This window comes from Pelobates fuscus, chromosome 4 (assembly GCF_036172605.1).
Source record: "Pelobates fuscus isolate aPelFus1 chromosome 4, aPelFus1.pri, whole genome shotgun sequence".
Lineage (NCBI taxonomy): Eukaryota > Metazoa > Chordata > Amphibia > Anura > Pelobatidae > Pelobates > Pelobates fuscus.
The window spans coordinates 134,584,368-134,602,569 of NC_086320.1; the positions used below are offsets into that span (position 1 = coordinate 134,584,368).

The window sequence follows — 18,202 nt, forward strand, 5'->3', positions numbered from 1 at the left end:
TGTTGCCTTCTGCAATTGTTATATTGCAGTATTTCAAAATTGAATCTTAGTGATCTGATGTCATTTTAGTCTGACAAACTGAAGACTATTTCTCAACTTTCTCCTGTGGATCAGCTATAACTTTTTTAATCGTCTGTGTACAGATGGTGTTTTTTTTTTTTCATAAAAGAAGCATGATTAAATTTCAATTTAAAGTGACATTACATGCTGCTTCATTACTTAGCTATATTTTAAACATCTGTAAACAAAATCTTGGACTCAAACTGCAGTTACTTGTTAGAATAAAAGTAAAACACTTCCAATTAGTCATTTAATGTCTGTCATCAATCAATTTGTTGAAACTTTTCACTTGTAGTTAATTTCCTCTGTCATTAGTATGCAATACATAATGCGTTCTGTATAACAGAAAAATCTTTTTTGAAAGGAATTTATCCAGAAAATACTGGCGAGAGTTTGCATGGATTATGTAGAAAAATTAAGCTAAATGGGCATTTTCACATAACATATAGACAAGGATTAAAGTGGACGTTTCATCTGCATATTTTAGACCATTGTAAAGTAAGTGTTAAAATCGAATTTATATGTTGTGCAGAATTGCCAGAAGTTGTATATATTATCATCATTTATAGTTGCTTCCTGGTTTCTTTCAGTAGCCTTTGCATACATTATTATTTTCTCAATGGAGAGTAGATTACCAAGGCACAACTATATTTTAGGCTTAATATCCAACCCCCCAGAATGTGGGAATTAATTGACAGGTTTAATCCCAAAACTTAAAATTGTACAGACTTAAAATCTAAATCTCAAAATTAATGATAAAATTGCCAAGCCCTGACTATAGAGATTGGAGATTTATTTTTCAGACTTTTTTCAACTATATTAAGTCAAAAGCTATGGAGTAAACTCCCAGGTCCCTTTGCACCACTAACACTATTTTCACTTCTCTTAGATGATTCTTTACATGAAGTGTTTAGGAAGGCTGTGCAAGTCATATGCAGGAAGATGTGACTAGGGCTGAATTATCAAAGTGATTTAAAGGAGCACTATAGGGCTAGGAACACAAACATATATTCCTGACCCTATAGGGTTAAAACCACCATCTAGCCACCCTGGTCCCCTCATGCCTCCCTAAATATAGTAAAATCTTACTTCTATTCAAGTCTGGAGCTGCTTACTTTGTCCCTGTTTCCTTTTGACCTGCCCACTGCCTACTGACATCTTTAGAAGTGGTAGCCTGATCCAATCAGAATGCTTCCCCATAGGATTGGCTGAGACTGACAAAGAGGCAGATCAGGGGCAGAGCCAGCAAAATTCAAACACAACTCTGGCCAATCAGCATCTCCTCATAGAGTTGAATTGAATAAATGAATCTCTATGAGGAAAGTTCAGTGTCTGCATGCAGGGAGGAGACACTGAATGTTTGGATGCATTTTATGCAGCCATGACCCAGGAAGGACCTATAACAGCCATCTGAGGAGTGACCAGTGAAGTTATCACTAAGCTGTAATGTAAACACTGCATTTTCTCTGAAACCAGCAGTATTTACAGTAAAAAGCCTGAAGGTAATGATTCTACTCACCAGAACAAATTCAAGAAGCTGTAGTTGTTCTGGTGACTATAGTGTCCCTTTAACTACTTAATAGCAAATAATTGAGCAGTGAGACTAGAATGGTATGATATATACACGGAAACTGCTTTATTAAGCAAAGGTTTTTTTGATGACTATAGTGTCCATTTAAACTCATCTAATAATAATAAAGGCTAAAGGTCACATGGCACTGTTCACATCAAAGAAAAAGCTAAAAGAAACTAGCAGCCTCAGTAATTAGCATGCAAGACACTTACCTCTAGTGAAAAACTCTACTTATTTGACACACAGGATGCATAGTTAGTACACATACCTCTCAACATAAGAAATAGGGACATACATTGGTGGTGCTAAATAGGCATGTAATTGACATCACCAATGATACAAAATGAGTGATCCAGTCAGGAAAGGGGGTGTGCTACCCCAAGAATGGGTGTGTAATTTACCATCTTGTATCTATTAGACAGATGTACAGTGTCCATTTTAGGAAAATTGTCAGATAAAATGGACACTGTACTCCTGTGTAATAAGTGTGTGACAGTGGGGAAGTGTCAACGAGAAAGCAAGGGACATGGTATGTGAGAGAGAAATAGTGTATGAAATAAGTAGTATATGTTGAGAAATTGCATATTTGTAAGTTAGTTAGCTTTTCAATTGGGTTGCTCTGAACTTAACCCTGAAGGGAGATATCACCAGGAGTCTCATACTGTCAGTACATGAGGAAGGAGAAACAAATGTGAATTTAATAGACTGCTTCTGCCATGTTTAGTAGTTTAATTGACAGTAGTATTGTTTTACACAGTCTGACATAAATATAGGTGTACTTGGCTTGTTGCAAAGTTTGCAGAGGTTTTGCTTATCAGTGCTACTGAGTGTTCTGCTTTATGTTGAATGGTGTAGCGGTACTTACCTTATCCGGGGGCCGGACGCGGTCCTCTCTTCAAGCCGCGCGCGGTCCTGCGGCTGCACGAGCCGCGCGCGGCTCGTCCGACTGTTCAGACAGGAAGGCGGGCAGTGACCGCGAGAAGCGGTCACGTGTCCCGCCTGCAGCTAAGAGCGCGCCGCGAATCTCGGGCGCGCTCTTAAAGAGACAGTGGGAGCCTAAATTGCAAAAAGGCTCCCATTGGCTCCTGTCATGCCAATCACCCCATACACTTACCTGTTGGGGGAGTGGAAGTGACAGGAGCCAATCATATTAGTTTGAAGGCTACTTATACTTACCCTTTTCCCTTAGTTCCTTGCCCTATCGTGGTTTCTGCTACAGTTCCCTTTAGTGCTTGTTGTGTTCAGTTGTGTTTCTCCGTATTTGACCTTGGCTTTGTATTCTGACTTCGTTTTCGCTTTATCCTATTCTGTACTGTTTGCCGGCTTGCTGATTCCTGTGTACCAGTCCCCGGCTTGTTTTCGTTTACGCTGTCTCTTTGTGCCCTTGACCTCGGATCGTTCCTGACTCTGTCTTATCCTATTACGTCGAGTCCGGCCACTCTAAGGTCCGGTAGACGTATCTCTCCTCTGTACTGTCTTCTGTTAGGCTGGATCCTGCGTGTAGGGGTATATACTCGTTACATTACGATAGGGCCATGGACCCCGCAGATTTAGCTCAACAGATGGCGACCCATGAGGCTAGATTTGTAGAGCAGGATCACCGTATGGATCAAATAGCTCAGGCTCTCCAGACGCTCTTAGCTAGAACCATTCCAGCAACCGCACCTAACCCTCCTGCACCCCTGCTTCCTGAAGTATCGACTATGCCTAACGCTACAGCACATTTAACGCCTCCTCCTAGGTATGGAGGGGATTCTAAGACATGCAGAGGGTTCATTAACCAAATAGAGTTTCATTTTGAAATGTATCCACGTTCATTTCCCACAGAGAGGTCTAAAGTTGGGTTCTTTATGCACCAACTTACCGACAAAGCACTTGAATGGGCAAACCCTATTTGGGAGGCTAATGGACCTATGGTGCATAACTTTCACAGTTTCCTAACAGCTTTTCGCAGAACTTTTGATACTATGAAAAGGTCTAAGAATGCCGCTAGAGCATTAATGAGGGTTAAACAGGGTTCTAGGTCTGTGGCTGATTACGCTATACAGTTTCGTACCCTTGCCTCACAGGTCGATTGGACCAATAATGGGTTAACTACGGCCTTCATGGAAGGTTTATCAGACTCTATATTGGATGAGGTAGCAGCTAAGGAGCTTCCTATTGCCTTAGAGGACCTTATTGACTACCTCATCGATATAGATAATAGGATTCGTGACAGGCTCTATACTAAGAACAGGAATAGACGTTTTGTTACACCTATTCAACCCAGAGTTAATATACCGGAGAGTGTTAAAGTATCTGAAGAGGAACCTATGCAATTAGGGGTTGCCAAACTCTCAGATACTGAGAAATTACATAGGAGAAGGGAGGGACTCTGCATATACTGTGGTAAGAGAGACCATATGGTAAAGGAGTGTCCTCTGCTCCCGGAAAACTCTCGCACCTAAGACCTTATAGGGGACTGGCCTTGGGTGTGATTTCTAAGTCTCCTACATTGCCTCCTAACCGACTGCTTCTCCCTGTTTCTTTACATATGGGAGAGAGTTGTATAGTTGAAAACATAGACGCCCTGGTTGATTCTGGGGCAGCCGAGAACTTTATAGACTCTGGTTTTGTAAAGAGAAACAATATTCCCATCAGAGAGAAGGAGATACCCTTGGCCGTTGAGGCCATAGATGGTAGACCATTGATATCTCCTGTTGTTACTCACGAGACTACACCGCTACACATGTACACAGGGGTTCTACACTATGAAACCATTCGGTTCCAGGTCATCACCTCTCCCTCTTCACAGTTGGTGTTAGGGTATCCATGGTTACGTGCCCACAATCCCATTTTTGACTGGGAGACAGGGCAGATAAAATCATGGAGTGAAGCCTGCCATGAGTCATGTACTATTGAAGTCACGCCTGTGAATTCTATTAACGTTCCTACTGTTCCTCCTTTATCTACGACAATACCCTCTCAGTATTTAACTTTAAAGACTGTCTTTGATAAAAGAGAGGCTGACAAATTACCGCCTCACAGACCCTACGATTGTGCTATTGATTTGTTGCCTGGTACTATACCTCCTAAGGGCAGGGTGTACCCCCTATCGGTTCAAGAAAACCGTGTCATGGAGGAGTACATTAAAGAGTCATTAGACAAGGGATTTATTAGAAGATCCTCTTCTCCGGCTGGAGCGGGGTTCTTCTTTGTATCAAAGAAAGAAGGTGATTTAAGACCTTGCATTGATTATAGAGGTCTTAACAAGATCACCATCAAAAATGCTTACCCTATACCTCTAATAACAGAATTGTTTGACAGGCTCAAACATGCTACGGTATTCACCAAATTAGATCTTAGAGGAGCACACAATTTGATACGTATTAAAAAGGACCACGAATGGAAGACAGCCTTTAACACTCGGTCAGGTCATTATGAGTATACCGTCATGCCATTTGGGCTTTGCAATGCCCCAGCAGTGTTCCAAGAATTTATTAATGATGTCTTAAGGGACTTTATTCACTCATTTGTTATTGTGTACTTGGATGACATTTTAATATATTCTACTGACATTCACGCTCATCACAGACATGTTACAACAGTTCTGAAGACCCTTCTTGCTAATGGTCTTTATTGCAAATTAGAAAAATGTCTATTCGACCAGTCCGAGGTCCAGTTTCTAGGGTATTTGATTTCCGCCGAGGGTTTTCGGATGGATCCCCAGAAGCTCGCTGCAGTCATAGAATGGCCTCTGCCGCAAGGTCTGAAAGCCATCCAGCGTTTTCTGGGTTTCTCTAATTATTATAGACGTTTTATCAAAGGTTTTTCGTCTATAGTAGCGCCTATTACTCGTATGACTAAAAAGGATGGCAATACACGTGTCTGGTCTACTGAGGCACTTCAGGCTTTTGACTTTCTTAAAACTACGTTCGCCTCTGCCCCTATTTTACAGCATCCTGTCCCCTCATTGCCATATATACTTGAGGTTGATGCTTCCGATATAGGGGTAGGTGCTGTCTTATCCCAAAGAGAGTCTCCTGACAAGCCATTGCATCCTTGTGGATTCTTTTCTAAACAAATGTCCAAGGCAGAGAGGAATTATGATGTGGGTAATCGCGAACTCCTTGCTATCATTTTAGCACTCAAAGAATGGAGACATTTGCTAGAAGGAACTAAGGATCCTATTCTCATATTTACAGATCATAAGAACCTATCCTACCTTAGTGAAGCTAAAAGATTGTCTTCAAGGCAGGCTAGGTGGTCACTGTTCTTGTCTCATTTTAATTATATAATCACCTATAGGCCAGGTGACCGGAACACCAAAGCGGACGCTCTGTCCAGACAATTCGAGACTATTGACAAACAGGAGATTGATGTCACTCCTGTCATTCCCCCAGACAGGATAATAGCAACTACTATATTGTCTATTTCCTCGTCCCTCTTGCAGGCCATACAAGCGAAACAAGGCATGGCACCCAGCGAGAGGCCTAATGATAAATTGTTCGTTGACATTCCCGAGAGACGGGATATTCTGTCACTTTATCACGATACTAAGACTGCTGGACATCCTGGTATTTCCAAAACAGTGTCAGCCGTTTCTCGGTATTTCTGGTGGGATACCTTACGTAAGGATGTTACTGACTATATAAGTGCTTGTACTACTTGTGCATGTATGAAAACTTCTCGTAGAGTTCCTTGTGGGCTGTTGCATCCGTTACCCGTTCCCGAGAGACCTTGGTCTAATCTATCAATGGATTTTATTGTTGAATTACCCCCTTCGAATGGTAACACAGTCATCCTAATGATAGTAGATCGGTTTTCCAAAATGGCTCACTTTGTGTCTCTTCGCAAGTTGCCCACTTCCAAGGAATTGGCTCTTATCTTCGCTAGAGAAGTGTTTCGATTACATGGTATTCCCTTATCTATTGTATCCGATAGGGGTAGCCAATTTGTTTCCAGGTTCTGGAAAGCCTTTTGTTCGGAGATGGGTATTTCCCTCTCATTTTCTTCCGCTTACCATCCCCAGTCTAATGGAGCTGCTGAACGTGCCAACCAGTCTCTTGAGCAGTACCTCCGTTGTTTTGTGTCTCACCATCAGGACAATTGGTCTGACCTGCTTCCTTGGGCTGAATTTGCTCGGAATAATGCCACTCATGATTCTTCCGGCAAAAGCCCTTTTTACGTTGTCTATGGCCAGCATCCCGTTGTTCTTCCGGCTGCATTCTCCTCACGGGGCATGCCAGTTCTGGATGAGCATTTGGCTGGTTTGCGTAATACTTGGGAGCAGGTTCAGCGTTCTTTGGTGGACTCTGCTGCCCGCCAGAAGGCTCAGGCTGACAAGCATCGCAGAGCGGCTCCTTCCTATGTTGTGGGGGACAGGGTTTTGCTTTCCACACGGAATATTCGCCTCCGGGTGCCTTCTATGAAATTGGCTCCCCGCTTCATTGGTCCTTATCGCATTATACATAAGGTTAATCCCGTTTCTTATGCCTTGGGTCTGCCTAAGAATCTGCGTATACCCAATGTATTTCACACCTCTTTGTTGAAGCCTTACGTACGCAACCGCTATACCCGGCATACTCCCCCTCCCCCTCCTGTCTCTGTGGAGGGTCATGAGGAGTTCGAAGTATCTGCTGTTATTGACTCTCGTTTTCTTAGGGGTCGGCTTCAGTACTTGGTACATTGGAAGGGTTATGGGCCTGAGGAGCGCAGTTGGATTTCTGCGGATGCTGTTCATGCTCCCCGCCTTGTACGTTCTTTCCATTCGCGTTTTCCTGCCAGGCCTGGTCCTGCCTGCCCGGAGGGCGTGTCCTCAGGGGGGGGTACTGTAGCGGTACTTACCTTATCCGGGGGCCGGACGCGGTCCTCTCTTCAAGCCGCGCGCGGTCCTGCGGCTGCACGAGCCGCGCGCGGCTCGTCCGACTGTTCAGACAGGAAGGCGGGCAGTGACCGCGAGAAGCGGTCACGTGTCCCGCCTGCAGCTAAGAGCGCGCCGCGAATCTCGGGCGCACTCTTAAAGAGACAGTGGGAGCCTAAATTGCAAAAAGGCTCCCATTGGCTCCTGTCATGCCAATCACCCCATACACTTACCTGTTGGGGGAGTGGAAGTGACAGGAGCCAATCATATTAGTTTGAAGGCTACTTATACTTACCCTTTTCCCTTAGTTCCTTGCCCTATCGTGGTTTCTGCTACAGTTCCCTTTAGTGCTTGTTGTGTTCAGTTGTGTTTCTCCGTATTTGACCTTGGCTTTGTATTCTGACTTCGTTTTCGCTTTATCCTATTCTGTACTGTTTGCCGGCTTGCTGATTCCTGTGTACCAGTCCCCGGCTTGTTTTCGTTTACGCTGTCTCTTTGTGCCCTTGACCTCGGATCGTTCCTGACTCTGTCTTATCCTATTACGTCGAGTCCGGCCACTCTAAGGTCCGGTAGACGTATCTCTCCTCTGTACTGTCTTCTGTTAGGCTGGATCCTGCGTGTAGGGGTATATACTCGTTACAAATGGTCCACAGGTGTCTGGTTACATAGTCCCCGGAGTCACTCTCAGCACATGTGACACCCGGATCAGGTGACAACAGTGCAACAGGACAGAATGTCTCCTGAGTCCTCCTTGGTTTCTGTTTTGAGAAAGTCCCTGTGACATCATCCCCCACTCCCTCCCATGGCTGTGCACTGTCCGAGCGGAAGCAAGCAGACAAAATGAGCAGACCATCCTCTCTTAAATCAGTAACACTGCTACTGCCTCCAGCCAAATATTATACACACTGATAAATGTTATCTGATACAGGGAAAATCGGGACAAGATGCTGTCTTGGTGGGACGGCAAGTTCAGAGATCCTTTATGAGGATGGTCCCACCTAAATCAGGACAGTTGGGGGACATGGTACATAAAATAAATAATATGTAGATATAAATAAATACAATATAAATTTGTGTTGGATTTTCTTTTTCACTTAACTTTACTCATATTTTGGAAAGTTTGGCATTTCGAGACTTTATGGTAACCCACGGCTTACAATTTTTCACAAGAATCTGAAGTTTTAGAATAGAAGCAGAAATACAGAATAGTCATAAATAACAATTAAATCTGACAGAATGGTGTTAATATACCATATATACAGTATCTCACAAAAGTGAGTACACGCTTCACATTTTTGTAAATATTTTATTATATCTTTTTATGTGACAACACTGAAGAAATGACACTCTGCTACAATGTAAAGTTGTAAGTGTACAGCCTGTATAACAGTGCAAATTTGCTGTCCCCTTTAAAATAACTGAACACACAGCCATTAATGTCTAAACAATTGGCAACACAAGTGAGTAGACCCCAAAGTGTAAATGTCCAAATTGACCCAATTAGCCATTTTCCCTCCTCGGTGTCATGCGACTCGTTAGTGTTACAAGGTCTCAGGTGTGAATTGGGAGCAGGTGTGTTAAATTTGGTGCTATCACTCTCACACTCTCTCATACTGGTTACTGGAAGTTCAACATGGCATCTTATGGCAAAGAACTCTCTGAGGATCTGAAAAAAAGAATTGTTTCTCTACATAAAGATGGCCTAGGCTATTAGAAGATTGCCAAGACCCTGAAACTGAGCTGCAGCACGGTGGACAAGACCAAACAGCGGTTTCACAGGACAGGTTCCATTCAGAACTGACCTCACAATGGTCGACCAAAGAAGTTGATTGCACATGCTCAGAGTCATATCCAGAGGTTGTTTTGGGGAAATAGGCATATGAGTGTTGCCAGCATTGCTGCAGAGGTAGAAGGGGTGGGGCATCAGCCTGTCAGTAGTCAGACCATACGCCGCACACTGCATCAAATTGGTCTGCATGGCTGTCGTCCCAGAAGGAAGCCTCTTCTAAAGATGATGCACAAGAAAGCCTGCAAACAGTTTGCTGAAGACAAGCAGACTAAGGACATGGATTACTGGAACCATGTCCTGTGGTCCGATGAGACCAAGTTAAACTTATTTGGTTCAGATGGTGTCAAGCGTGTGTGGCGGCAACCAGGTGAGGAGTACAAAGACAAGTGTGTCTTGCCTACAGTCAAGCATGGTGGTGGGAGTGTCATGGTCTGGGCCTGCATGAGTGCTGCTGGCACTGGGGAGCTACAGTTCATTGGGAAACTATAAATGTCAGTATGTACCGTGTGATACTGAAGAAGAGCATGATCCCCTCCCTTCGGAGACTGGGCTGCAGGGCAGTATTCCAACATGATAACAACCCCAAACACACCTCAAAGACAACCACTGCCTTGCTAAAGAAGCTGAAGGGAAAGGTGATGGACTGGCCAAGCATGTCTCCAGACCAAAACCCTATTGAACATCTGTGGGGCATCCTCAAACGGAAGGTGGGGGAGCACAAGGTCATTAACAGCTCTGTGATGTCATCATGGAGGAGTGGAAGAGTACTCCTTTAGCAACCTGTGAAGCTCTGGTGAACTCAATGCTCATGGGGGATAAGGCAGTGCTGGAAAATAATGGTGGCCACATAAAATATTTGGGCCCAATTTAGACATTTCCACTGAGGGGTACACTCACTTTTGATGCCAACGGTTTAGACATTGATGGCTGTGTGTTGAGTTATTTTGGGGAGACAGCAAATTTACACTGTTATACAGACTGTACACTTACTACTTTACATTGTAGCAGAGTGTAATTTCTTCAGTATTGTCACATGAAAAGATATAATTAAATATTTACAAAATCTTCCACTACCCTCTTACCTGGGCAGTTCTCAAATCGGGTGATATGTTAACATGGTTACCATGTGGACTTCTGGTGCAGCTTTTCCTGACAAAATATTTTACCTGTACTGACCTTCAGGCACAAAATCTGACCGCTCCGGGTTACCAGCTTACTTCAAACTGCATCAGAGTTTCATTGCCAGTCTGCTTCCAGGTTCCTGTCTCATGGTCTCCGCAGATAAAATGAGGCTTTCTCCCGAATGCCTGTTGCTGGTGTTAGTGCTACTTTATATATTTATACGTATGGTGTTCGGTGCATCATAGGAGCTTTCGTACCCTTCGCGGTGTTCGTGGAAACCAGGTTTCGTACGCATGCTAAAAAACTGTACGTTTGCATGTGTATGTGTTGTTTAACACTTAGCCCTTACATTTCATATGTTTCTCAGACATTTTCAAGAGCTTGAGCCCTTAGCAATGTTACACAGAGACTTTTTGTTTAAATATTTTCCGTTTCGGTACTTTCATGTCACTTAAAGGGAAACTCCAGTGCCAGGAAAACGATCCGTTTTCCTGGCACTGGAGGGTCCCTCTCCCTCCCACCCCCCAATCCCCAGTTGCTGAAGGGGTGAAAACCCCTTCAGTGACTTACCAGAGGCAGCGACATGTCCCACGTCGCTGCTTCCTCCTCCCCGCCGCTCCTCCTTCTGATTACGTCGGCCGGTGGGCGAGACTGATCCCGCCCACCGGCCGAGGAGACCTAATGCGCATGCGTGGCAATGCCGCGCATGCGCATTAGCACACCCCATAGGAAAGCATTGAAAATTAATTTCAATGCTTCCCTATGGGGAATAGAGCGACGCTGGAGGTCCTCACACAGCGTGAGGACGTCCAGCGACGCTCTAGCACAGAAAACTTGTGCTAAAGAGCAGGAAGTTCCCTCTAGTCGCTGCCTGCTCCTCCCCCGCCGCTCCACCTTCTTCCTCCGTCGGCCGGTGGGCGAGACTGATCCCGCCCACCGGCCGAGGAGAACTAATGCGCATGCGCAGCAATGCTGCGCATGCGCATTGGCGCACCCCATAGGAAAGCATTGAAAATTAATTTCAATGCTTCCCTATGGGGAATAGAGCGACGCTGGAGGTCCTCACACAGCGTGAAGACGTCAAGCGACGCTCTAGCACAGATAATCTGTGCTATGATGCAGGAAGTGACCTCTAGTGGCTGTCTAGTAGACAGCCACTAGGGGAGGACTTAACCCTGCAAGGTAATTATTGCAGTTTAAAAAAAAAAACTACAATAATTACACTTGCAGGGTTAAGGGTAGTGGGAGTTGGCACCCAGACCACTCCAATGAGCAGAAGTGGTCTGGGTGCCTGGAGTGTCCCTTTAAGTGCTTCCTTATCTATAGTTTGGTTATCATGATATTCATTTCACATAAATTCACATCTGTTTGCTTAAATCCGTGATTTGCAAAGTACCCCCTTTTTTCTTTTTATAGGTTATCTACTAAAATGGGTTTCGAACTTGTGATACTTACATACTGATACCGGAGAAACTGACGGAAGCAAAGCACAGAGAGATGGACACAGGTTTCTTCAGGAAGGAAGAGATTCTTTATTGGATCACCGATCGGGACTCAGAGGGACTAATGTCACCAAAATACCACAAGTTCTGAGCCCCGGACAATAGTGCAGGCTCCTTATATAGGCACATAACTCCTCCCATATTAAGCTCCACCCGCACATTCTCTTAACCAATCAACACAAATAAGAATTAACTTCCTGTTTGACCGCATGGCTTGTCCAGCACAATGGAGGAGGGGGAATACTACATCCTGTATTCTTGCACATGCTCCGTACACTACTGATCGTATCTTGCCTCGTGCAACCAACTGATCGATACGTCAGCATATGCACGTACACATGCCACGTGGTAATCTCGGCCTACTAAATTTATTTTTACCGAGATTCCACCACATTCCCCCCTTTGATGCCTCTTGATATTTTACAATTACTTGAGGCATCATTTAACCTTAGTTTGCATACACCGCAAGTTACCTTGAACCAAACCAGACTTATCTTATGATGTGAGTCTTCAACACTCATCTTCCTGCATTGGTTCTCCCTGATCTAGAGCCTTATACTTATAAATTGCCATTATCTGTGCAGCAGCCTTCCTCTCTGCTATATTTTCTATCAGGCTTTGCACAGACCTAACTACTAAGGGTATAAGACACGGCAGGAGTAGACACAACATTAAAATCAGTAGGACTCCACCTACCACTGCCTTAAGCCCTCCAAACCACTCATACCAGCTACCAAACCAACTGCTTGGATTATACCCTTTCCATACCTGAGTAGGCACATGCGCTAGTTTAACCATATGGCTAGTAAGCTCAGCTATTGCTTGCCCTTCGTCATCTATTTGAAGACAGCAATTGCTCAGGTTAAACTTCCCACATACACCTCCCTCTACTGCCAAAAGGTAATCCAAGGCTAATCTATTTTGGTAGACTGCTGTCCTCATCCTGGTATTATGCTTCGCTAGAAGATTGAGCGCTTGTGATGTTTCGTTAGAAATAATCTCAACCACCGCCTGTAATCTTATAATACGGTTGAGCATATAAATAGGGGTTCTATAACCAAAGGTACCATCTTCTGCCCACGTGGCTGGCCCATAATAATCTATGATACGCTGGGGAGGCCATTCATCATCTTCCCAGGCGCCTATCTCTATGGGTCCCCTTTTCTTCCTATGATTCACATCATACACTTTAACACCTAAAGTCTCACCTGTTTCAATAGGTAACAAGAAGAAGGATGGTTTGAGCATACCCAACACACATGCCCCTTCCCAGTCCTGTGGCAACTCCGAATAGGCTTTCTTACCACAGATCCAGTACAAATTTGCTGGGGCTCTCCAGGTAGATGTGATGGATAAATCAAACCACACATCCTTTAAATTGGCGTATCTAGCAAACGGGTTAGATGGTTCTGAGACATTTGAAGCCGACCACCAAGTTGTATTCTTTGTATCATCATCATAAGCTTTTTGCCCTAGACAAGTTAATTCTCCTACAGAAGTATTATACATTATTCCTTTCCTTGCTATGCAAACATAACCTATGATGGAGGTCTTTAATCTCCACTCAGATTTACCTCTAACACTCATATGATAATCGGCTTGTGTAGATATTAGTTGGTCAACTGCCTCAGAACCGGACATTACCTCCTTTGCTTCCCAAGGCCATTGGTCTCCCATGTTAGTACCTCCACACACATAGCAGTTAGTAACATTAAGACTACCGGCAATACTTTCAGCTAAGTCAATGAACAGGTTTTTAGCATTATGGGGGATCTTATTATCTATACTCATCTCTTCATAAAAGGAATGGTATACCTGATGAGTTTGGGAGGATACCGTATCAGTCTCTATCCCTATAAACAATACTGTCCCAGGATCTAAACCCGTCCCGTATATCTGAAACCCAAATAAATTGCCATATTTGTCTAAGAACTTATCGGGTTTATTTATAAGTATATGGATGGGATTGCATTCCATAGACCTACAATATGGGCTGGTAGGCAACTTAGTCACTATCATGTCTTTGTCTACTGTCTGTCCCCAAGTTGCCCACCCCACACAAGACCAATATGGGCAAAAGTTATAGTCTTTATTTGGGCATCTAGGACTCACATATTTATTTTTACTACTGGGACAAATATATTTATCATTAGACCCATACGTCCTCTCCCATCTAAGATCCCCACATACATTCCACGGCTTTCTACCACTTGATATTGCTTTACACGCATCAAATAGCAGAACACCCGAAGAATGTACGGATTCTAACACTGTCTTATTAATTAGGGTCCCCTGAGGATCTCCATTCCTGAGAGTCAACCAAACTGTACGGGGTTGATACTCTGGACTGAAGCACTTAGGTTCTCCTTCTCCTAAATGGCACACACTATAGTCTATATTTAGGTATCTACATCTCGATACATCTCCTTTACACTCGTATTGTGAATGCCAAATTAGGGTTTGGGAAATATGGTTACCTGTTCTTGTAGTCTTAATGCATACCTCACAGCTAGGAGTGTCGGTACCTCTACCTTCCTGAATATAAAAATACACATAAATAAACACTATCATCAACACATCTTTCGCCGTCATCCTCAGTCTTCGTCCGTGCGAAGGCACCTCAGCTTCCAGGATGTAAGGGCTGCAGGGAATGGAGTTCTGCTCGTCTTCACAGGAGTCCCTTCGAGACTTTCCCTGGCTTATAAACTATACGTCGGTGGGCGGACAGGCTTTATTATGGCCTTCTCACTCACGCACCAAATCCCTGTAACAATAAAATTTGTAATCCACAAAAGTTCCTCGTTACTCCGACTGAGTAGTGCGTTTTAACCGGATCTTGCAGGGATTCTCTGGATCTGCTGTAACTTGCCAAGAATCGACTGCTGCTGGTTTAACCCTGGAGTGATGTATCCACGGAGTCACTTCGGCTACTTTTATCGCTGTAGGGGTAGACAAAAGAACAACATAAGGACCTCTCCACTTGGGCCCTAACGGTACATTATTCCACTCTTTAATCCACACTTGATCTCCTGGATGATAACTATGAACTGGGGGATAAATATTCACAGGTAATCTATCTTGTACCCATTTCTGTACCTCCTCCATAGTCTTACCCAACTCTACAACCTGCTGCCGGGTAATTCCTTCTCCCAACTGACTCAAGTCCCCCCTTAAGTTACCAAGTACGGGAGGTGGTCGCCCATACATGATTTCAAAAGGAGAAAGGCCCATCCTTCTGGTAGGGGTACTGCGGATTCGCAATAAAGCTATGGGTAAGAGAACGTTCCACTTAAGTTGGGTTTCCTGACACATTTTAGCCAACTGATTCTTAATAGTTCTATTCATTCTCTCTACCTTACCAGAACTCTGGGGTCTATATGCCGTATGAAGCCTCCACTTTATACCAAGCATATGAGTCAGTTGTTGTAGGCACTGATGAACAAAAGCTGGACCATTGTCCGATCCTATAGAACAGGGTAGTCCATATCGGGGTATTATTTCTCGTAGCAGGAATCTCACAACTTCTCCTGCTTTCTCTGTACGAGTAGGACATGCTTCTACCCAGCCTGAATAGGTGCACACAATTACCAACAGGTAACGATGTCCACCCGATTTAGGCATCACTGTAAAGTCAATTTGTAAATCGGACATGGGGAGTCCCCCCATAAACTGGACTCCTGGTGGCTTTACTGGTCCTTGTCTTGCATTATTTTTAGCACACGTTACACATCTTCGTACAATGGCCTGAGTCAAGTTGGACAATCTTGGTATGTAGAAATGTTTTCTGAGAGATTCTTCTGTGCTGTCTCTCCCAGAATGTGTCCCGTTGTGATAATTTTGGACAATTTCTACCGCTAGTGATGCTGGTATGACTATTCTTCCATCTTCTAGCTGATACCACTTGTTCTCCAAATACTTTCCTTGTTCAGTCTTTAACCACTCCTCTTCTTGAGCTGTATAAACTGGAGTCCACATATTCCTGTCTTCCTGATTCAGCAGCACGCTTAGCTGCACTATCTGCCATCCGATTTCCTTTGGTTACATCACCATCTCCTCTCAGATGCGCTCGACAATGTATGATACCGACTTCTTTCGGCTCCCACACTGCTTCCAATAGTTGTAGGATTTCAGCTGCGTACTTGATTTCTTTGCCTTCTGAATTCAGTAGTCCTCTTTCTTTATACAAAGCTCCGTGGGCATGAGTGGTTAAAAACGCATACTTGGAGTCCGTGTAGATGTTCACTCTTAAACCTTCAGCCAATTGTAACGCTCGTGTCAGTGCTATCAATTCTGCCTTTTGTGCTGATGTTCCTTTCGCCAGTGGCCGAGCTTCTATCACCTTGTCTATTGTTGTTACTGCATATCCTGCATAGCGGATCCCTTCTTTCACATAACTACTGCCGTCGGTGTAATATTGAACATCGGGGTTCTGGATGGGAAAATCACGAAGATCTGGTCTACTTGAGAATACTTCATCCATTACTTCCAAACAATCATGTTGACTTTCAGTAGGTTGTGGCAAAAGGGTAGCTGGATTTAAGGTATTTACAGTCTCTAAATGCACTCTTGGGTTTTCACACAACATTGCTTGATACTTGGTCATACGGCTGTTACTAAACCAATGATTTCCTTTGTAATCCAACAACGTCTGTACTGCATGTGGGACTCGTACATAAAGTTCTTGACCTAGAGTGAGTTTATCGGCTTCAGCTACTAGCAGGGCGGCTGCAGCTACAGCTCTTAGACAAGGTGGAAGTCCGCTGGCCACTGCATCCAGTTGCTTAGACATGTAGGCAACAGGTCTTTGCCATGATCCCAAGTACTGTGTCAATACTCCCACAGCCATTCTTCTTTGCTCATGTACATACAGGTAGAATGGTCGTGTGTGATCAGGTAGACCTAATGCTGGGGCACTCATCAAAGCCTTCTTCACAACTTCAAATGCCGTTTGCTGTTCTTGGGTCCATAAGAAGGGGTCGTGCTCTGTACCTTTGATAGCTGCATACAGAGGTTTTGCCAGTATCGCGTAGCTGGGAATCCATATCCTACAGAAGCCTGCTGCCCCCAAGAATTCTCGCACTTGTCTTCTATTCTTGGGTATCGGTATTTGGCACACAGCTTCTTTTCTCTCTGGTCCCATAATTCTTTGACCTTCAGAGATATGGAATCCCAGATATTTGACAGTTGGCAAACACAACTGAGCCTTCTTTCTAGACACCTTGTATCCTGCCTTCCAGAGAATGTGTAGTAGATCGTGCGTTGCTTGCTGACAGATTTCTTTTGTAACTGCTGCTATCAACAAGTCATCTACATATTGTAACAATACACACTCTCCTGGGATGGACTCGAAATCCAGTAGATCTTGACTTAGAGCTGAACCAAATAGGGTAGGTGAATTTTTAAACCCTTGGGGCAGTCTTGTCCAAGTCATTTGGCGTTTTGAGCCCGTTACAGCATTCTCCCATTGGAAAGCGAAAATACATTGACTTTCTGCGGCAATTCGGAGGCAAAAGAAGGCATCTTTGAGGTCTAAGACTGTAAAGTAAGTAGCCCCGCCCGGAATTAAAGCAAGCAGGTTATATGGATTGGGCACAACTGGATGTATACTAACAACCGCATCATTGACTGCTCTCAAGTCCTGCACAGGTCGATACTCATCTGTACCGGGCTTTTGAACAGGCAGCAATGGGGTGTTCCAGGGGGAAGTACAGAATTTTAGGATACCATACCGTATGAACTTATCCAGATAAGATTGGATGTTCTTCTTAGCCTTCTGCGGGATGTGGTATTGTCTTAGGCTCACTGGATAAACCCCAAGTTTTAGTTCAATTTTAATAGGTGGAATATTGCGGGCCAGTCCTGGTGGGTTGTTCTCTGCCCAAACTCCTGGTATGTTGAATAAAGACTCATCACTCCTAGGGTTTTGGCTAGTCAACGCTGTATAAAGTCGCCACTCTTCTTCCTTTGGTACGGATAGTGTCATAATACCTGAAGGTCCATTAAACTTTAAGGATGTTGTTCCATTTGGTAGGAACGTAATCTGCGCTTGTAATTTTGATAGCATATCACGTCCCAGCAATTGGACTGGACATTCAGGCATATAAAGGAATTGATGTTTTACTACGTGGCCTCCCAATGTACAGAGTCGACTTTTAAGAACCGGTTTTTCAGCACTTCTTCCAGTTGCTCCTATTACAGTAATAGTCCTTCCAGATGGAGGAGCAACTAGATTAGTCACCACTGAATGTTCAGCACCAGTGTCGATCATGAACGCACTCCTTTTTCCCCCTATTGATACATCGACCATAGGCTCC

The 18,202-nt window shown here is 44.1% G+C and overlaps 1 protein-coding gene across 1 annotated transcript in view; it reads right to left on the reverse strand.

Annotated features, from left to right (window-relative positions):
* The window catches only part of LOC134609375 (uncharacterized), a gene marked incomplete at its 5' end in the record, with an annotated part of 59,589 nt that extends 41,598 nt beyond the window's left edge, over nucleotides 1-17,991 (reverse strand). Inside the window, 2 exons of the mRNA XM_063453052.1 lie at nucleotides 14,778-15,521; nucleotides 15,883-17,991. Coding sequence (XP_063309122.1) covers nucleotides 14,778-15,521; nucleotides 15,883-17,991 — 2,853 coding nt within the window. The remainder of the gene's footprint in view (nucleotides 1-14,777; nucleotides 15,522-15,882) is intronic.
* Nucleotides 17,992-18,202: the final 211 nt, after the last annotated feature.